Raw genomic sequence first — 22,619 nt, 5'->3', positions numbered from 1 at the left:
GATATTTACTGCATCGAAGGCGGTCAGGTGAATTTGCTGTTTTAAATCTGACGGCCTTGCCACGGCCTACGAGTACTTACATATATACACGCAGATATAACGATCGTCTTGAACTTTAATCAAGTGAAAGTGCTATTCTGATCGACACCCAGGGTAATCGATTGTACCTTGAGGCTAAAATCCCTTTTCTTTTTTTTATTATTATTCTCCACTGAGATTTTAATATATATATATATATATATATATATATATATATATGCGCATGTATCCTTGCAATAAGGATTTGGTATCTGTAAAATATTTTATAGGATTTTTTTTAAGATTTTATCCTGATCTCAAGGAGTTCCAGAATTATAGTCGAGAAAATTAAGTCCGACAGTAAAACGGTCGAATCAAATGATCTTTAAGAGCTAATGTTTAATAATATTAATTACAGAGATTTTTCTTCCTCAGATTGAGGATTATACTACTTGTATCATTTTCTCGTACGTGTGAGCTTCACACGTGTTCATTTTGATAATTGATCGTCGTTTCTCTAAGCAAAAATTATACTAATGATTGATTATGATTACGGTGTTGCTTGGTATGAAATGTCAATATCAACAACTATTGCCACAGATTAGTATAGTACGTTGAATTACTAGTTACGCAAACGTAACAGATTGTTATGGTTAAAAAGATGAAAAGAAAGTAACGGTCCGCTAATGTACTAGATATTGACAAAAAGAAAATATTTAAAGAATCGGAAGGATCCCTGTTCGTTGAGGTGATAAAAAATAACAGGAATACGACACGATGTTTCACGGGAACCTGTAATTAAGCTATCTACAGGAAGTGTTATGCGATTAACATTTTAATCTGTAGAGTTACTAACTTTCCAAACTAATTAAGAGAACGACTCGAAAGTAAAACGGGCCACGTTGAAAAATACAATCTATCTATTACATTTGAAGACCACAGGAGAAAAATATTACAAGTCATATTTCTTGATTTTTCTAAGAAATCGAGCTTAAAATTCAACGATATACCATCAAAAACTGTTTGGAATTAAATGTATATTTTTGCTAACCTTCTGAGTGTTTCAAAAATATTAATTGTTATACAATTAGTTACAGGTTATGACTATGACATATTACGATTTGCTATACTATTACTATAACGTTAATACTTTTAGAAAATTTCATAGACTTTTAGTTTTTCGCGTCTATTCAATGCCCAATTAACATAACCTCTAAACAAATAAGAACTTAGAAAGAAAAAGAAGAATAGAACAAACATATGTAATACGTAACGATTGGAAATCAAAGTCAACTTATTATATAGTTTATCGATATTTCTCATTCGACTAATTAACAGAAGCTCTTTCACAGACTAGTGTTTTTCTTGCTAAAGAGTACATCCGGTTACACGTCCACGAGTAAAACTGATGGTTGCTTCCTTTTCTTCTTTTTTTCTCGTTTTTTACGCTGCCTAAGAATGTGCAGCAGTAATACAGTGGAGAAACGACGAAAATAAAAGTGTAACAAAGGCACAAGTAAAAAGTCCATGCCATATCCGGTACTATACGACGACGTCTTAAATATTTGCGGGCAAAGAAGTTGTTAGATCGAGGCAATTAAAATGGCGGCTGAGGAAGAAAATTTATCATAAAAACGATCCTAATTATGATATACCTTGTTATAAAACTTTAAAAGATTTAAAATGAAATTTATGTATAGCATAAAATGTGGAAGAGCTTCATGTGCTCCTTTAATAGCAAATTCGATCGATAAATTTGAATCCCTAGAAGTTAATTCGATCCACATGTGTTTGGGCTTCGGTGTCGTACGAGTCAAAACTGGCAAGTGTCCATTGACTATCTTTATTAAAAAAGAAAAGGAATAGTTCGTGTTATTCACCTTAAAAGAAGTAAATATCAATGAATTTTTCAGAATCTTTTACATAACTTAAATTTTTAGAAAGTCTACGTCAAACCTAAGAAATCGTAGTGTATCGTTTGATATAACTATTACTATTACCATTGCAAGGTTAACCTATGTTTGTGTAATGATAATTTGCCTAATAATCCAACAATTGAAAAAGAAATTACATATATCAATTCATACTAAAAATATTACGCATCAAATAAATCGAAAAACTAGCATAGAGGTTAATTCATCTCTGAAATGACTTCATAACCTTAACACCGCGCCGGTTCGCGACGTTTACCGAAACAATATCGTCAACGACGCGACTAATTCGCGAACGCGCGCGCATGGCCTACACCATAGAAACGAATAATTTCACAAAGCCGTTGACATGTCTCTTAATATAGCTTAACGAGTTTGATAGAGACGAGCCAAGATGAAGTTTTTCAAGAGGGAGAAGATTACATCGTTTCGATAACTTTACTATGCCAAGGTTACTACATATCTCGAAACGTGTGTTACAGCACAGAATGCAAATGTTCGTGGTATTCGAACCTTTTTCTTTCACGAATTCTTCCGCCTTCTGCGTATTATTATTCTCGCTGTGATGTTCCAGCACGCGCAACCACATCCATTGCTTAATTACAAGCCGCGCGGATTGTTTTTCTTCTATTCCGGTTGTGTAACGTACGTACAATGAGAACTTAATTAAGCATCGTGCACACGAGAAGCCCTTATCGCGTTACACGCACTTCAATTCCTACATGTCAATTCACGAAAGTATTCGAATACATGTAGAAACTTTTCACGAATATTTTAATAATGTGTGTTATAGAAAACATTTTACGTGTAATGAGACTGGACTATATAACTCTTTAGTATCCAATTAAGAGCGGTATTTGTCCAACGTCTCATTATTTGTTGATACTTCGAAATCTAAGAACAAGTTTCGTATAATTTTTCAATATTTTATATGGATTCTGACACGATGTCGTAAGTCGTAAACTATAGGGTTAGGAATTTATCATCGCACTTTAACATATTCTTCTACTAAATGTGTATGATAAACACTGATTGTAAGATAGATATCTTATTAAAATCTTCGAATTCAATGATACTATCCAAACATAAATGCAGTACGTAGTAAATATAAACGAGGAACCATGATTAAATGAATCTATAAGAATAAATCTCCCTTTTCATTTCAATACAACTTCTATCACATTATAATACAAATCATTTATTCTCTCTCTTAGCAAAAATACTCAGAGCGAACTGTAGTATCCACGCAAATTTTGAGGTTATCTATTGCGTTGAAAGGTTCGTGAAGATTTTCGAAGAAAAAGAATAGATCCCATGCGGTATCGCGTAATACACAGGGTTAAGTGCAATGAACTTTGCATACGAAATTGCATCGTAGTAATGGGCCACATAAATAAGCCTGTACGGACGTATTTACATGGTAGAATAGTTGATTCGCATATCACGATAAATATCGAGTATGGAGTAAACGAGAAACGGAGAAACAGCTGGAATATCGACTCTCACCTGAAACGACTCGCGCAAGGGGAAGTAACGGCGGTTATGTCAGGGAAACGACAATACCGATAATTCTCTGCTGGCACATCGTAGAGACTAGGAAAGCCCTTTTACATCCTCCGCCATTTACTGCACCGTTACACGCACACGCACGTTCACGACCAGACGACGAGTAATAGAAACACACAAGGAAAGAGCAACACGCGTTATTCTATTAACAACGAATCAACAATGAGAATTTACTTGCAGCAAGTCTTCATTAGTAAGCGTACTACTTATACACTGTTAAAAAAGATAATGTTAAAAGATTCATTTTGACTCGTTTCGCGCGCCTATCGTACGCGAGTGTAATTTTATTATGAATAGAAAACAAGAACTTGCTCGGATACTAACAAGAAACACACTTACATACATAGGTTAGGCGTAAGATACACTACTGAAAAAAATGATATGAAAAAGAGAACGGTCATTTTGACTTGTTTCGTACGTCGTACACGATCGTACGCGACTGCAATTTTATTCAGAACGAATTCAAGACTAAAGACTTGGTTGGATACAAAGCGTACTTACACGGGTTGGACGTAATATACACTGTTGAAAAAAATCATGCGAAAAGGAGAACGGTCATTTTGATTGGTTTCGCGCGCCGATCGTACGCGAGTGCAAATAAGGCCACGTAAGGGGCACCGAAACGGCACTTGCATACTAACAAGAGGGAAGCTCCTCTTCCCTTACCTAGCGTGTATATTAATATACATTAAGCCGCGTGAATACGCGCGTTACAATGGGTGTGTATATGCGTTACGTACTTGCGTGAATATCACCACTCCCGAGGTTGAGGATCCCTGCCTAGCGAAACAGAGACAGAGAGCACGACGAAGAAGCGAGAAAAAGGTACTCTAGGTTCACCACGAAGAAAAACACACGTCTGCCGGAACGCGAGCCATGTTTGTCCCTGGCTAATTCACCGCGAGACTTGTAAACCAATACGGATATCTTGTTGACAGTTCTGCTGTGGCATCGCCTTCGTTCGTCTCCACAGACTTCACCGGGTTGTCCGCGAAATTAACCTTCATTTACGAACCCCCACAAAATACTGTTTCCACTACTTTCCTGTCAATCCGACCTGCCTAACCTGATCCTCGCGTCTTGACTGGGCAGAAGAATGAATACTACGCTTGTTATGCGCAACTACACTTGCGCAGGATTCTATCGGCTGCGCTAACCTATGGCGGGAACATTTCAATTTCAGTAAAAAAGTATTTAGGTTTTCCAGCAATTTGTATAGTAGAACATTGCGTTAAACGGTAAGATGTATTTAATATTATATATAATTTTCACAGGAGTCTATCGGTTGCGCGATATATAGTTTATATGGGAACAATTCAATTCGAATAAAATAATAAAATAATAAACTGATAAAATAAAATTTATTTTTCTTATTACTTCTACAAAGTAGAATATTAAATTAAACAGTAAGATTAATTTTTGTATAATAAGTTACATATATATAATTGTTATTACATTTTAGAAATAATATGGTATAGATAATGTAACTGTTATTTTTCCTTTGATTGATTAATGCTAGAAAAACTATAATTTTGATGAATTAACGGTATTAATTTAATCATAAGTGCTGCTTCTACCTCGTGTGAATTTTCCACGTTTAACATAGAAAAACAATTTTCCTTAAACTCAATACTTGAACTATGTTTAATTACATTTGATAGAGCAATAGCAAGCACATGACATGATCTATAATGGTTATCAAGTGTAATATGATTACAGTATAACATGTTTTGGTTAATATGAACCATAAACTTTATATGGAAATTGAATTGCTGTAATAAAATTATTTCGTTCAATATAATATTCGTGAATTTTTCTCTGTCAGAAAAAATTAGTTTATCCTGTAACGTGTAAAGATAAAAGTTTATAAAAATAGATACATGTATGGTTTCACAATACAATATAAACACTTCAGTAAGCTAGTAATATCAAAAAATAAATCGGTATCATCTATAAAATATTGCATACCTTAATTACAAAAGATAAGTAGGCTTTCTGATAGAGGAAATTGATAAGATTTACGTTTTTCTTACTATGCACCAATGATAAACGATTAGACACGAAATATATATCTAGTGTTTCCTGAGAGTCGCTATATTCGTTCTGACTACATACTGTAGCAATTACTGAATTTTTAAAAACGGTGTTTGTGGTAATGAAGTTCCAAAATATTTCACGTGAAAATGATAAAACATCATTTATAGATTGCCCATAATTTGTGATTTGTATCGTATAATACATTGTGTCATTTTTCACTAATGTAACATCTATATAACTGTACTTCACTTTCTCATATGAAGACCTGGTGTTCCATTCTTCGAAACATCTTAATATCTATTTTACATAAAACATAAAACTTAAGAAATTGTTTACGAATCGAAAATAATAAAAAGAACGTAACAAGGTTATATAATACATAAAAATTATGCTACTTTCAAATGACACGATTTAAAACATTTAGTTAGCAAACCAACAAATATTATCATAACTGTTTCAGATAATTCTATAAATCGTTACCCTAGTATGATTATCGTAACAAAGCGTACTTTTTTAACGATATTTACGACTAAATTCGTGTCCCACATAATGGTATCCATAATCACGGATAAACTGATTTGAAACTACCGGTACTGTGGGATCCTGACCTCTAGGTACGAAACACAACACTGGAAGGTTCTTCCCTACCGATAAAGGAACCTTCGTTATGTAGAAATCAACAGTGGGACCTAAAGGTGGTGTGGTGTCGGTATATGAATTCTTTATGTTGTGCCACAGTGTACGTGCCTTAGCGGAAGTAAAAAAATCCATGTTTAAAAGGTGACAATAATTTCCTATGTTGTGATCGACTGTGTTCAGTCGTTACGAAACTATAACTGGGCCAAGGCAGTGCCGTGTAACATTTTTTCGTGACGAATAACGAATAGAAGCATATCGAATGACAGAACACGGAGGGGCAGACAAACCTAACCTCAATGAAGAGCGTGCTACTGCACCGCGAAAGATTCGTCACCGGTAAGTTTCTAGATTTTCATTTTTATATGGGTCTCGGTGTTTTTCATTGAAAATTACCCAAAAATGAGATGAAAAATTTCCATATACGAGTAGCGTTTAGAGTTGTATTCGTATACATCGGTTGGTGACGCGTGTTACTTGGATACACCACACGGTTTCCACCAACCAATCAAAATAGAGTATACGTCGCCTGACTCGCCAATCAACCAATCAGAACGGTCTGTCAATTTTTTGATTACCTTGTGTGAAAATCTATAGAGTTTGTTACCGCTAAATATACGTAACTGTCGTACAATACAATATGAATAAAAATTTCGTCCGTTTGTTATGCAAAGTATTGGATTCTTGTATTAAAATTTTGAGGAATCGTAATACGTTTATTAAATAAGAAAACATACACTTCCGTGTGCCTACGTAGTGCTTCGTAAAATTAAAATACACTAATAGCTTATACGAATTCACAGACGATAAGTTAATTTATTTATAAACTAATCTTCGTATAACTATTTCATTCCAGCTTGACAATTTATATTTTACCCTTTATTTGTAGATATTACGTTTGTTAGTGTTATCGAGCGTCATTGAATTTATTTATATTTCATAATTGATAATATACGATATCTATTGATCGTCGATTTTTGCGATAAAGTAATAGCTTTTTAAAGATCGTTTCTTTCTCTGTCGACATTTTCGGTTTGTATCTTTTCATTCAGTTCAAATATTACATACTATCGTGCATTGGTCAACAGGAAAATTGTATAAATAAAAGAAGAACAAGAATACAAGGAAACATTCGAATCGAAGATATTAAAAGTTAAATTGTGGGAAAAAATGATAGAATGTTTCGCATATTAGTATACAAATGTTTTATAGGCTGTCAATCGTAATACCCGCGTTGTCGATTATGCAATAAATGATACTGCACTTATCAATGAACGACATTTTACATATCATGCGATTTTATAAAATCCTATATTCACGTGATCGGCGACCTTGATAGTCAATCTTTTGTTGCATTACTAAATATGATATCTAGTATTGTGCTAATTATATTTCTAATTTTTCATAGATCGGTTGGTTAAGTTATATATATGTATATATATATCATTTTGAAAAAGATCGATCCAACTGTCATTAATTACGGTGGATAAGTTTCTACAATTACAAGAAATATTTAGAAGATACATGTTTAACTATTTTTATGGAAACAGATTGATTTGAAAATACAAAGATATTTGAATATAAAAATATCTCGCGCTACCGTATATTACATACGTTAGCATTTTGATCGTGATTATTCGAGCTTGAGCTGTAGCTTGTCTTGAGATTATGTCAAGAACTTACTTACATTCAGAATAATTATTGTCCATCAGCTTTTCGCACCTGCGATATATATTTTATCGATATCATAAAACTGTTCCTACTGTCTCTAAATTACAAATTTCACAAGACAATTGAATATACTGTAGGTGTATTTCGAAACGGTCAAAGGTTCTCATCCCCTCCACGTCATTCTCTATCATTCCCACACCATGAAACTACTGATAATGTTAATAAAAAGCGTTCCCTTATTAATGTTATCAGCAACAAGTTGTTTGTATTGTACATATAACATTATTATGAGATTTTTGTCAAATATAATTTAATCTTATAACTTCGTACGTATGATTAAAGTTATTGACGTTATACATACTTGACGATCGCATTTTAATCTGTAGTTTTTTGCACTTACTGTTCATTTTTTGCGCTATTAGTCAATTATTAATCAATTTTTTTGCGTAAAAACATTTTATACCGCGTGTAAAAAGATTGTACAGTATGAAATAGGATTTAGAAAATGTTTTTCCCTCTTGCCAAATCTAAAAGCTTACGGATTACGGTGAGAAATTTCATTTCTAATTGAATTTCTAATATCGCCTAGGCAAAACAAAAAGAAAAAAAGGGCAAAACAAACAAAGAAGAAGGAAAAGAGAAGAAGCGTTGTTGAGGAGCTAGCGAACGTAACAATAAGTTTACGTTTAGGTTGAGAGTATTATCACGATAGACCTCGTTAGATAGACGATTTGTAAATTACTGATACACAATCAGGCAAGCACGTTCTCAGTTAGTTGTCGGATTTGTGACTTAACATCGTACGATTCTTCGTAGAAGTCACGAATCGAGCACGCGGCACTCGCGGTCAAAATCTTCTCCGTCTCGATTAACTATCATCAAAGCATTTCTCCCGTTCGGCTGATAAACGGACAACTTCTTTCCGATCGAAATAGCGAACACGTACAGACTTATCGTCGACAAAGCTGAGCATTCATTTTAATGTGAAGTACGAAATGTTGTTGATGTCTAAGCGCGATGATTCTGACTCTGCGAACGGAACGTCTATTCTAAAGTCTGAAAAATTTCCAAACAGACTTCCCGTACAATTTGATTACGTAAAATTATTAATATACTGTAATACAACAGATGAATTACGTATTTTACGACAAGAGACGAAGGAATGGTACTCGTATTCGTAAATGGAAATTTGCCACAAAGTTATAGGTTTGCAAATTATAGAATTAAAGAATTCCTAAGCAAAACTTCGTGCATCATTTGGTTAAGTAAAAACTGACGATATTACTGTCTGGTGCGAAGTAATGTAAAAATGAGCAACGATGGAAATGAATTTTCCTTTTCAAATACACGAGGAAAGTGTAAATAAGTTGGAAGTTTGTGAAATAATTTCACAGCAAATTTATCACGATTAATCGAAGATACCAGAAGTTTCGTTTTCGAAATAATTATTACCTAGATCGATATCAAATACGAAAATCGATTATCGCGATAGTTACCTTGCGAAGGAATCGCAAAGAGATTTTTTTATATTTTCTCCAACGCAAAATAATAATAACAAATAATATATGAGAATAGTAACAAAGAATAATGTGAAATAATATATTGGATAATACAGATAAATATACCGCATGACACGAGTTACATAATCTTATATGTAGAATACCATATCCATAATACGACTGGATATACGCATTTACATCGTACGTTTGACTATACTTATACACGTGGACGTCACCAGATCGTGTGAATAACACTCACGTCCTTCCTCCTCGTGGTAATGTCCATATCGTATCCCTCCACTACGTATTACATGCGTAGCTATCATTACGTTTTTAACGATCGGGATCCATTAAGATGTTGACAGCACTGTTCAAAAGAAAAAAAAAAAAAGAAAAAAAGACAACACCGGGAAAACAAGGAAGTTCATTTTCGTTTCAGAAGACTGAATAACACCGTCGATGACTTATATTTACAAGATAATAACAATTATCGGCAAACAAATCGAAATATAGTTCATTAAAGAATCGCCGTAAGTGACGCGAAAATAGGAAAACGAAGGGACGAATGCGAAGAAGCGAAAGTACCGGGAACCACACGTGTGTAGAACAATTTATGCGTAACACTGATCTTCCAAGACAACAAACAAAGTTAGCGTTGGGTAAAACCGCGGATAGACTGTAGAGGCTACGACAGAAGCTATAAGAGCGTTTAATTGTAAAGCTTAATCGTGAAGTCGACTAGAATAGCAGAAAGGAGCGAGCACACCAATATATTATCCGTCTGTTCATCGATAATACCACAAAGCACTGAAACATACTGAATAAAAGTCGCTGTCGAACGAATCATCGACCATCGAAGCGTTACGAGCGGACGAAGAAAACCAAACGACGAACGATCGTATCGGTCTTTCTGGAACAAATTCCTTTGCTCGAAAGTGAGGAGAGCGTACTTGAAAAAAGGAACCGGTTAATTCGAAACAAATTAGATATCGACGAAAACGATGAAAAAGCGAGGAAAGAAACTAAGCACGCGTGTCAATCACATTTTGACCCGCACAAAAATTCTGACCATCGGACGCGATATCGGCGTGGATCGAAAACGCGTTGCCGCGAAAAGTTCAGTGGAAACAAACACAGTGTCGTCGATGTCTGACGACCTCTGAACCTTGTCGTCCGGTTTCTTCTTTTTCTCTCCCCCCCTCCCTCCCTCCCTTCCTCCCACCCTCCCCCCCCTCTCTCTCTCTTATTTTTCCTTCTTATTTCTTTTTCTTCGTATCGTTTCAACTCCGCGTACGCACGAGACAATCTATGTACTCCGTTCGACTCGTATTTCGACGCCAACCGATTTCCTCTTCTCCGTGTAAGTCGCGTTACGTTGACGAAGGGGCGCGGTGTCGGTAGGAACAACGTGTGCACGCTAGTGCGTCGTCGTATCTCCTTTCGCGCTTGCCGTCGTGAAATACGAAGTAGTAATAGAAGCGCGACGATGACGAGGGCACGTCGTACGATCGCCTGATCGCGTTGCTAGGAATCTACGGAAACAGGCGAAATCGCGAGTGATCTTCTTTCGAACGAAATTTATCTACGATATAAACATAAAGAAGGAATTCTTTGATATAAAGCATAGAAATAGAAAAGATATAAAGATTAAATCTTCACCTTGCGAAATATTAATTGCAATTTCGTTGTATTGACATCGTTACTTCAGATATTTCTAACTTTCTCTTTTTCAATATTTCGTCGGTTTGTCTGTTGCTTGTCGTGGAAAATCGTCAAGCACCAGAAGGGATCATAGAGGAGGACTCAGGCAATAGGATAGCGGCGGAAAGTTGGCGGGAAAAGTTCGTCGACACGAAGAACGCAAATATCCAGAGATCAAACTGTCACCTGGTATGATTCGAGGTCTTCTGGATACTTTTTTCGGTACATTGATGATCTCTTAAAATCGTTGGAACACAGTAACTCGTGGTGAACACGCGTTCTCCCTGAAGCGTTTCGGCGAGGTTCACCGTGATTCGCTTGGAATATTAATCGGATCTTCGTATCTGTGTTCGGTCTGTATAATTATCGAAATTTGTCTCTTTATATATATATATATATCGTAAGGTGTGATAGATTTTGGAAAGTGGAGTAGAATTATTAGAAAAATATGTACCGGTTTTAAAGCGCAGAGATCGTTATGTTAAAAATATCGCGCGGTTTATTTGAGATCAGTTAAAAAAGTTGGAAATTTGCTGCGCCTCGAAATTCTCCCGTTCTTCGATCTTAACTTTCATCTTGAACGATTTTGATACGAAAAAGATATTATACGATTACATCGGTAAACTTCAAGGTTCGTGCAATATTCCATTCCTGGTCTCAGTTCGCCACGAATAGCTTCTGCACAGTACCGCACGAACGTATCCGTGTCCTATGTATCGGTAAAGGGTGAAACGTTCGAAACGGATATTTGATTAAACGGAAAGTGCGTGTGTTTTCGTTTAACTTTATTCGCTGTATCATTTTTCTACTTACCGAACTTCGGAATCTGAATGATATAATTTTGAATCGCAATAATAGTAGCAATAATAAAGATCGGAAAACGTACGTAACGTCGGAAGAAAGCAATAGAGAATAATGAAAATTGTGTCGTCGATTAAAGGGTATAATAAATATAAGAGGGACGAAACAAAGCGTAGAGAAAAACGTACCACGTAGATTCTCGTTGATTTTCTAACTTCAATATCGCTGCACGATTCAACAAGAATTATTTGAACATGACATAATTGAAAATGAAAACAACGTGTCACGTTTAGAGACGTAAGACCTTTAAACTTACGCGAAGGATATTCTGCACGATTCCTAAAACAAACAACATGTTAACGTTACGACGATACTTTGAAAATTTTAGACGAAAAAGACACGCGTTTAGCTGCAAAAGCAAATTTCGAGAGAGAAAAAGAAGACGATCTTGCGATGGATCGATACAAGATATCGAATTTTCCGTTCTGCTTTCTTACACAAAAATACAAAAAATGAAAAGAAGTAGAAAATGCAGTCCCTTACGGACTTCGATGAAAACGCACGAACTTTCCGTTTAACATAGTAAGAACGCGAGCCCCAAAGACAAATTCTCGGATAAAGGGTCCTTTACTTGATCCTCGGAAATTCTTTCAAGGTTTTATTCAAGCTCGACAAAGTGATTCCCGAAGTGTTCCCTCCGCAGTTCTTCTCATTGCTCCCGTTTTCGTTGGCTTCACGTTCGCTGTAATAGCACGCCGATACGTTCACTTTGGACCTATTTTCACGGATCGAGCTCAGCAAGGGTGGTGGGCTGACATTATACCAGCAATTCGTTTCTTAAACTTTGGTAGAGGAAACGAGGGTGAGTAATCAGGCTTCCTCGAAATTTGGGTTGGCTTCCTTTTTTTCTTTTTATTTTTCTCTTGGTTTTGCCCTGCTTCTGATTCCTCTTCGTTGGTGTTTTCGTTAGAGGTGGGTGTTTGTAAGGACGCAAAATGCTTGTATCGTTCGCCCCCGGATAAATTTGAAAGAAAGATGGAATTTTTGGCTCGCGAGAAACCTGTTTTTCTGCTTTCTTCGTATAAACGATACCGATGAATTGATAGCGAGCAAAGTCGAATAAACACGAATTCGTTGGTCAATCGCGAGCCAAGTAAAAGTACATTCGCGGTGTCACGATATCTTCGTGTGCAAATTATTATTTAGCTGATCTTGAAGAACTTCGAATTACAAAGATAACTTCGAGAACCTGGAATTTCTCGAGATTTGAGGAGCTCCAAGATTCCAAGCTCTCGCGCGTCCTATCCTCACTTTCTACTTTGTCCGATGGTTTTCACTAATCGTTTTTAGTGGTTTTGGTATTAACAATTTCCTTTTGCAGTGGTATTTTTTCCCATTTTTCGCTCGAATCTCGAAAATAACGGAAAATACGGTTTACCAAATGTAACTAATCATCATCGACGAAGCACCGAGTACTAACAAGTTGCTAATCTACGTGAACACTCAGGTGCCTCTTGAAAGTTTATTCATGAATTTAAAGGATGTCAATGTATCGTAAACACTATAAAGGTCGTATCGGTGGTGACGTACGATGAGCGAGAATGATTCGATTGAAAGCTTTAACGCGGGTTACGTTGCCTGACGATACTGGCGTTATTGTTCTTATCAACATTGTATTCGGTTGTACGAGAATCTCGTAGCGGAACTTCACCGATCCACCGAGTATCGAAGCTTATTCACACAATGGATAATTGATGGTTTAAATAGCTTCGTGACCTCTGCGAAATATATGAACCACGTTCAGAAGCCACGTTAATCGAATCCGTAAATCGGAAAGTACAGAAAAGCGACGACGCTACAAACGCTGCTCTTCTTAAGTTTGGTTTCCTCGCGACGAGCGAACTCGTGGAAGAAGCATTCGTTTCTTGAAAATCTAGCGTCGATCGTGTTCTTACGCCATTGCAAATTAAAAAATGATCAGAAGTGGCGCTGAACAATTTGTCTTCTTAGAGGCACATGCACTTACACTAAATACTTTATAGCTTTCATGTACGTTCTCACATTTATTTCATATTACATAATAGTACAACGATGGTATTTATGTTTTATTACAGCGTGATTGAAATTTCAAAATGTTTCGTATAATACGACTTAACGTGTTCGTGAAAGGTTTCGAGTGTTCGAATACTTTCGCCAGTTACCGTATACATCGTATAATATTAGAATTAATCATAACCACGGTGATAACAAAATTAATCATAACTGCGATAATATTCAAATTAATCATAACGTCTCACGAAATTCACGCCTTCGTACTATCAGTTTGCATGTCTACCATTTCATCTGGCTTTCGACGAAGTTGGTCATCTGGTTGGGATTTCCGAATTATTACGTATGCAAATAACAAGCACGTGCTGGGTCGGATCACCCGAAATACAACGGTTGCTTGATGAAGAAATGCTTCTCTCGTATTTTTCGTTATTATTGTTTGGGAAATGCATGCGGCTTATTTGGCATGACCACATCTTCTCTTGGCCACGTCACTTGGATCTTTTGCCTACGAGCTACGGGATATACTCGACGCGATTCAATTGAGGGCCACTCGCAACACAATCTGTCGCAAAAAGCTCCAAAGATTTGCACGGAAGCTTATCGAGGACGTTATATTTCCACGAAGAAAGAAATACCGCGTGAAATGCTTCGATAGATAAATTAACAAAAAAAAAAAAAAAAAAAAAAAGAAAAAGAAAAACTGATCAGCGTTAACGTCAAAGATTACAGATAGATGTAAACAAGTCGAGAAACTTGCATTGCGTATAGATGGTATTGATAAAATTTAAGATCGAAGCTTGCGATAAATGCGAACGAAATTGATAAGTTTTACGATCGATGCGTACGAATTAATAACACGGTAACGACGTGAAAAATGAACGATATAAGAGCTGTTGAATGTTTAAAGAGTGGCCCTTGGTGTTCAAACGGCAAAGCGGAAAAGAGATTCGCGAGCCGCTATGGGGAGAACGCGATAGCGAATTTCTATAACTCGCTGGCCACGAGATTTACTTGCAAAGGATGTTGAATTCTCTTTAAAATATGGCCGATCTTGAATGAAACGAAACACATTTTGAAGGTAACATTGACAGAGAGGCAGACGACAAGGAGAATTCGGAACAGGACGTGAACAGGTCCAACGATTCGAGCAGCACCATGTCGGAAAATCCAGTGAGCTTCGTCGTCGGGGAGCCCGACAATGATCGCAGCGAGGAATTGGAGATCGAGGATAGCTTCCCATCCGAATCATACGATATTACCACAACGCAGGTGCAGCAGAATGCCATGGCTGGTTTGATCGAGCGCCGCAAGCGCCTCAGGTGATCTTTTTTTCCTACCCTTTTTTTTTTTCTTCTCTAGATCTTGTATTTCTATTTAAACGATCAGATAAAAGCGAACAGGTAAACGACATAATTGAAAATACGAAACACGGTAGCCGAGAACGGTCACTCTCGTTGACGCGACCCTTTTGTATTCGATTTAAGGACTCGCCACGGATCCACATGGATCCTATTGATGTTCGATGGATAAGCGATCGCGGTTAGATTATTTTTAGCCGAAGAATTATATTTTTTTACCTCAAGTGGCGAAGAGATTAATGGAAAGGAAACGTTATAGATTTATATGATTTAGATATTGAAAAGGGACATACGATAACAAATGATAAGATAAAGTAACTAGTAGTAAATAAAAGTCAAAACAAAGAAGATGTTATCGACATGGGAAATCTTTTCCAACGAGGAAAATACTATGTGTATATATATATATATGGTGATAACTATTATTGATTGATCCTGATCGATCTTCGACAGATCAATTCTTACGAGATTTATTCGAAGATCAGATCTTTTCGAATAACCGTTAATGACTTTGGAAATTATTATTAAAAGGCAAGGGCTATTCTACGATAATGGGTACCTTCTTTAAAAGGAGAATTCTTCCTTAAGAAGTTCTTCCGTTTTAAATGGAGACATCAGGAGTTTCTACCACGTGTTGAACCATGGGAAGTGGTATACGATTGTTTGTTGGGCACAGTTGCCCTGTGAACGGTGTCTATTCTTAAAAGACAATTACCCTTCACCATGACAATGATCTTTAAACGTTCCATAAGGATGAATGAGAAGTTATTAAGATCGTGGACGATTAGGATTGATTCATCTTCTTGTACTGCTAGGAGAGATACAAACGAGACGTGTTCGTTAGGCTAGCGGAATGTTTCAAGTAGCATAGTAGTATGATTTACGTGATCTTTTTATGATATCGATCTGCATTCCATGAATACGCTATAGGCAAATTTGAAACTTGTTCTTTATTTTTTTTTTCTCTTTTCTAGTAGAACTCTGTCGCTATTTACGTATAATTGTGAGCACTTTTCATTTACGAGAGCAACAAAATGTAGTCATATTATCGACTCGAACGGTATTGAATATTTACAAGGATTTCATAACACATAGAACTGTCTTTATGCATGAAATTCGTTATTTTTTTCTATTTGCCGTATTTCATCGTATAACGTCATTCTTAGATTTATCAGAAGATCGCAAGACCCCCAAAAAAAAATTGTTTATGAAATTTAGTTAATAATTACTAGTTTCAGATATAAAAATAAAATAATTAAACAGCAATTTAACTGTTCTAAGAAATACTGATTGATATCCGATAATTAAATTGCAACACATTTATATAATTACGTAAGCTTAATTACCATATATATTATGAATAAATAAATATTCTCTTTATAAATTATTTATATTTCATTAAAATTTTCAAATTTTACTAAATGAAAAATTTATACGTTTATGTCATAAAATATTATAAAAACTGTACCTGTGTGTGTATTTATGGAAAATATACAAATGGAAAAATACATCGACCGTACATAATATATGTATAAAAACTTACAAAATAATCGAAGTATGGTACAGTATGGTTTTATCTACTGTACAAATCAATTAATTTGCTTTAATCATATTCATTAAAATATATATAACATATAGTTTTTGGATGCTGCTTTATTAAATATTCTTAATTCTATGCTTAAAATTAAAACTAATTATTCTGTCGTTTTCGTCAACTACATTTCACAAACGAACCTTCTTATTTCATGATCTTTAAAGTCAGGTCACGTTATATCATGCGGATTTCTCTCCTACCATCGTTTCAATGCGTATTTAGCTAGGATTTCGTAAAATTTGGAACGGACCTTGAACAATTACTTCTGTATATGATAAAACGGACTAATCGTTTTCTCAGCAAGCCGCAAACATCGATCATTACGTAATAATCGTATAAATTATTCATAATTGTATATGACATTTACAAGATAAAGAAAGGGTAACATTCGAAAATATAAATGAATTTTACTTACAAATTTTTCGTAATTCACGAACAAAATATAGGACATCATAATCATTTATTTCCGACATTTATCTTCTTAATGTTACGCGTATTCGTAGCGATGCACATTTCGATGGCGAGTAAACTATAAATTGCATATTGTTGCAAAACAGTGAATGCTTTAACGTTATTATTATTATCATTTGTTGTTCCGAACGTGTATTTCGGACGATAAATTTAAAGGTAATATGTCCATTACGTTAGATTACATTGCGATATATGTTTAACGTCTGTAATGTGTATTACGTAAAAATATATTACATCATAGACTAATCAATAAGAAGACGAAATAAAAAAGCATGTAATTTATTTGTATTTCGTATATCGCAATTAATGATATAAAAATAATAATCGAGAAAGTAGTGTATAAAATATTAACTTATTTTTATATTGAAAAAATATTGTTAACCAGATTTTACAGTTTACAGAGGCCAAGTTTATAAGATCCAGTGTAATTTTTGAAGTTTACAAATATATCGTCTAAAATGTCTTGAAAATGCTATGAAAGAGAATTACTGTTTCCCAATACGAAGTATGTCTTTGAATTAGATGGAACGAAACGAAAGACAATCGCGAACGTGAAAGCTTTGAACTCCACGATACTTACAACTATTATTCAGCTGCTTTAAATTTCAAATAAAAGACGATGTTCATGAAACGTCGATTGTCAATGCTAAGCGACTTCGTTACGAATGAAAATTGTAACGCTAACAACGACCGTTCGTCGACGAACGCTAATAATTTTGCACTTCGTAATATTGCACGATTATGTAATCGTGACAGTATTTTAAAGAAAAAGTAGAACACCTTGCAGTTCTATCGGTTCGCGTGATATTTTCTTTATTTAAATGAAATCTCCGTTCCTCATGAAACGTTTATTTAAACTGAACTGTGCCCAGTAAGACGACAACTATTTTGCGATTCACGAAAGACGTTCGCTTTTTTCACGCCGTTTACGTTAAAATTAATACCGTAAAAAATTGTAAAATTCTGACGAGGATTAGGCTTCCTTCTCTCTTTTTCTTTTTGTTACATTAACTATCAGTACAAGAAGCAATAAATGTTTGTCTAATTAACCGATGTTCGACCTAATGTTTAATGTAAATGTAAGTTTAATGTTAATGTAAATATTCTTTTTTATTAAAAGTGGAAAAAAAAGAATTTTTTCCAGCTTTTCACAAACTTATGGAGAATCGGTTTTCGTAGCGACCGCGATGAATTTCATGTTTGTTTATTCTCCACTGCGTACGTAACATTTTTCCACGGCTATTACGAAGTTCAACGTGAAGCAATACGATAACAAAATTATGTATGGAAAGTGATTTCAACAGTAGCATTGAAGAATACAACGACGATCTACCTAATTAAGTTTCATTAGAGTCGGTTATTATGTATACCGCCTCAGTAAGTATAATATTTCTTGGAGGCTGTATTCATCGCTATTTCAAAATAAGAAAAATGTACTTACGTTCCTTTTAATGAAGGTTGATGGATTATCTACCTGCAATTTTCCAATTACTTCGTCACCATCGTCACTTGGCCTTAATTAGTTAGTCTTTCATTATTCTTCTCTCAATCTCTACCAGTAAACAGCATATCCTAAATACGATAACATTTATAGAATATGACCAGATTTATATAGTTACGTTGCACTTGTGCACGTTGCTGTAATTACGATTACATGATATTATACACCTGTAACAGTACTTACATGCATCTGCTGTTTATATCATATTTTGACTACTCCTTGGCTTTACAATCTCTGCTACATACGCGTTAAGTATCCTCTCCCTATAATTTTTATGACTCTTCTTCTAACATTATTTATATCGAAAAAGTCATATATGATTATAAAAAAAAAAAAAGAAGAAACTGTCACAACCGTAAAGTAATCTTTTTTGTTGAAATATATTTTTCGCAAATTGATCTGTTGCCTGGAATCGCCAGTATTCTCGACATAACGATATCTTCATCTACGAATCTCGTGTCTTTGCGCGTGTCGTGCTAAGTGCTAAGTTTCGAATTAAAATGAAACTTAATCTCAGCTACGTGTACACTGTCTTCAATAACAAAGGAGTTTGAAACGACAACTCTGTAATTCACCACAGTTCTATGCATACGGTAACGCGTTAAAACCGCACAAAGAAAAAAAAAAGAAAAAAATGTTTACCTAAAGACGCGGCGGGGAAACTTTTCCAAAGTGTATCGCCCGCAAGAAACGAAACGTTTATCGTAACGAAATTTCGATTTGTCGAAAAACTACGCATGTCGCTGGGAAGACCGACGCGTTTATCGTCTGTCACGCGTGTTAATCGGCAGATTTTCAAACTGGACATCTCGGTTAAAGTTTAATGCGTGCACAATACGTGTGAGATAACGAAAAGTAACGAAAACGAAATGGAAAGAGAAGGGTGGTTTAAGGGAGCAAACACGTTCAAGCGGCCAGCGAGTTGTCAGTTTGGAGCACGTTGCTTCCTTGAGCAACGTGTTATAAGGTAGGGGAACATTGGATGAAAGGTATATACTGTGCACGTTGCTACCTGTCAGTGGCCCACGAGTCTTCTAAGAATGCTGGGCAGGTATTTAAGTCGCTTCCGAGCCAGGTGTGCGCGTCCTCTATTCAGGCGTTGTGATTCGTTAAATCTGTGTCAAACGTCAGTTTCACCGTACCCAAAACGATACATTCGTATCTAATTAATTTGGTGAAAGACCCACCGGGCAAGATCAACTAAAACGCATTAACACAAATACCAGTTGAGAATCCAAATCGATGGTTTTTCCTTAAATCACGGCTGAAACCGTGATCCGCGTCCGAGATCCGATTTCCATAAAAGGTCGATCGAAAGCATCGGTGGAAAGATCAAACGAAAAGTATCGATACAACCATCAGCTGATGGTTCTCCAAACTGACGATCATTTAATTCCCATTACGAACGTGGTCTATATGAAACTTGGCGTTTACTATAGCGTACTAAAACACAGACTTGCATCTAGAAGGCCTTATGAATAATCAATCGATAACACGAATCAAGTATCGATTGATAATTTACCAGATGAACGATCGTGCAGTTTCCACGAAGAAATAATCGAAAGATGGAACTATGACACGCGATGTTTGCTCGACGATCGGTAACAAGTTCGAAGTTTCTTCTCGAGAGAAGAAGAAGTGAGATGAAAAGACGCAAAAAGGTTTTCGTCGTCTTATTTTCACCTTTGGCGCGACCTACGCAAAATTAATGATTCACGGAAATCGTCGTTTTTCGTAGACTCCGGAAGATTTCAGTCGTGCGTCGCGTAGACTGGACGAATGCGAAAAAATAGCTTGTGTGGCTGAAAAATCGCGCATGGGACGCGATCGCAAATTGCAGGCGAAGAGATCCGGTGAACACGGAAGTCTACGGTTGTTGACAAAACGCGTTAATCTGCGGCCAAATTCGATGAATACCGCTGCAGATCGAGGCGTGTTTGAAAGAACGAGAATATTCGACTTCGGCCTCGTGAACCGGTATTCCATCCGGAAGCGGTTTCTGTAGCCTTCTTCGAAGCGAAGGTCAAGTATTGTGCAAAGTAATTAAGTCGTAGTGTAAAATAATATTTGCAAAGGAAGAATACCAGACCGGTTGGAAGATGGTGATGCAGGAAAATGTTAGAAGAATATCGACCAACTATTTTATTTGTTTCTAGAAAACAAAAATGTTTGTTTGGTCAAAAATAGGTAAAATGGAATAAAAATAACGTGTACTCGTTCCGATTTTACCTGTAATGGAAGATTACGTGTAATGTTACGTATAACTGAAGATACAACGAGCATAGAGGAAACCTGTGAATTAAAATAAAAAATTGTCTGTGATACGTGCTGGATTAAGTATTGGAAATTAGAATTGATCAGAAAGAAAGGAAAAATGGTCGGAGAAAATAAAATGAAAATTACGTAACCGAAGTTGCAAAATATTTGTTAGTACAAAATTCTGATCGAAAGGAAGATAACAAAGCGAGTCTGACGTACTGAAACGTACAAAATGTTGTAAGATTCTGAAGTTTCTGTCATGGAGAAGATTGAATAGTAGGGGGGTTCGAAATGAGACGCATAAAAAGATTCGTCTTAGCTCAAAGTACAGAGAAGGATCCGATTTGGAAGAGCTGCGACAACCTGATGCCTGGAATACCGAGAATGAACGAAGAAACGTCGATCGAAGAATCGGCCTCTACGTCGCAACCATTCACCAACGACCAACAATCAGCCACCGCCGGATTAACGTAATGCACTTTGTTGTCTTAACATCATCGAATTATAACGGTTAATTCAACTAAACCCTCGATATAGTACGACTTTCCACTTGGCTCTTTTAATCCAAAAGATAATCAATCTCTTCGCTAATATCATTGGATTATTCAGATTTCTTATCTAATTGCCTATTTCAATTTCAACTTTGTTCTACTTTAGCTTAATTTTAGTTATTTAGTTATTCAGTATGTTACTTTGATAAGCGTCATTGATGTCTCACGTCTGACAAATGTCATTTTCAATGTTCTCGTTGCACCGAAATATAGAAGACGAAGGAAAACATAGAATGGAAATATAGAAGAAGTAGACCTTAAAGTTCAATAATTTAATTCGAACCTTTTTCAATCGTCCTTGGTCAACGATACCGATCGAGCGTTAAATCGATCAAGAAATTGGTTTGCCCATTAAAAGATTCGAAACGAACGAAAATCGACGTAACGATGAGACAGACGGTTAAAGGGGAGAAGAAAACAATTAACGGGTAAAACGTTTGAAACATATATTTTTTTTCAATTTGAATGAAGAGACACGAATCATCGCGAAACACGTCGTTTGGTGAACTAATTTTCTCTTCGTTCACGCACGCACGCTATATACACGTTCGCATTCATTTCGAATGTCGGCAACCTTGGTTTAATTTTCACTGACATTCTGATATTTCTCATCTTCGAATTCAGGTTTCATCAGCCGATTTAGATCATTGAAACATAGTCCCGGACATAAGATAGCGAAAAGATCGATGCAGCATTGTTTTGTTGTAAATTCGTGGACTTGGCCCGTTGACCTTCGTAAAAAGCGGTCCTTGTTTGAACAAACGATCGTTGCGAGTTGTTGTTCCGCTGACTAGACGTTCGATACGTTAGTAAAACAAGAAAGAGAATGACAAGGGAAGTACAGGTATATTTAGAAGTGTTTTCAGACGATACGCTGGTAGGAAAGAAATTTGAAGAACGTGTCATTGAATAATATATTATCTTGTACATATTTGCGTATTATTAGAATATTCGATAGCTCGAAGCAATACGA

General features: G+C 35.9%; 3 protein-coding genes across 16 annotated transcripts in view; 1 reads left to right on the top strand and 2 right to left on the bottom strand.

Annotated features, from left to right (window-relative positions):
• The window catches only part of CdGAPr (GTPase-activating protein CdGAPr), a 43,670-nt gene extending 33,127 nt beyond the window's left edge, over positions 1-10,543 (bottom strand). For 3 of the 5 annotated variants that reach the window (XM_033334478.2, XM_033334483.2, XM_033334484.2), the window contains exon 1: positions 4,256-4,668. The gene's annotated coding sequence lies outside the window, so the exon portion shown is untranslated. Of the gene's footprint in view, positions 1-3,455; positions 3,551-4,255; positions 4,669-9,617 lie in introns of those variants that run through there. The other 2 variants (XM_076622200.1, XM_033334480.2) reach the window with 2 other exon arrangements.
• LOC117157088 (uncharacterized) lies at positions 4,876-6,216 on the bottom strand. Its single transcript, XM_033334800.2, has 3 exons — positions 6,062-6,216; positions 5,484-5,849; positions 4,876-5,356 (listed from the first exon to the last, which is right to left on the bottom strand). Exons 1-3 carry the CDS (start codon positions 6,110-6,112, stop codon positions 5,006-5,008), a joined length of 768 nt encoding a protein of 255 aa, XP_033190691.2. The 5' UTR covers positions 6,113-6,216; the 3' UTR covers positions 4,876-5,005.
• The window catches only part of ACC (acetyl-CoA carboxylase), a 28,333-nt gene continuing 12,012 nt past the window's right edge, over positions 6,299-22,619 (top strand). The window contains exons 1-4 of one of the 10 annotated variants that reach the window (XM_033334783.2): positions 6,391-6,527; positions 11,136-11,281; positions 12,516-12,722; positions 14,991-15,231. In XM_033334783.2, the coding sequence (XP_033190674.1) occupies positions 11,251-11,281; positions 12,516-12,722; positions 14,991-15,231 (479 nt within the window). In that variant the 5' untranslated portion in view covers positions 6,391-6,527; positions 11,136-11,250. Of the gene's footprint in view, positions 6,528-10,665; positions 11,282-12,515; positions 12,723-14,990; positions 15,232-20,557; positions 21,566-22,619 lie in introns of those variants that run through there. The other 9 variants (XM_033334784.2, XM_033334781.2, XM_033334785.2 and 6 more) reach the window with 9 other exon arrangements.

This window comes from Bombus vancouverensis, chromosome 10, assembly GCF_051014615.1.
Source record: "Bombus vancouverensis nearcticus chromosome 10, iyBomVanc1_principal, whole genome shotgun sequence".
Classification (NCBI taxonomy): Eukaryota; Metazoa; Arthropoda; class Insecta; order Hymenoptera; family Apidae; genus Bombus; species Bombus vancouverensis.
This window is presented reverse-complemented; position numbering and strand designations above follow the sequence as displayed.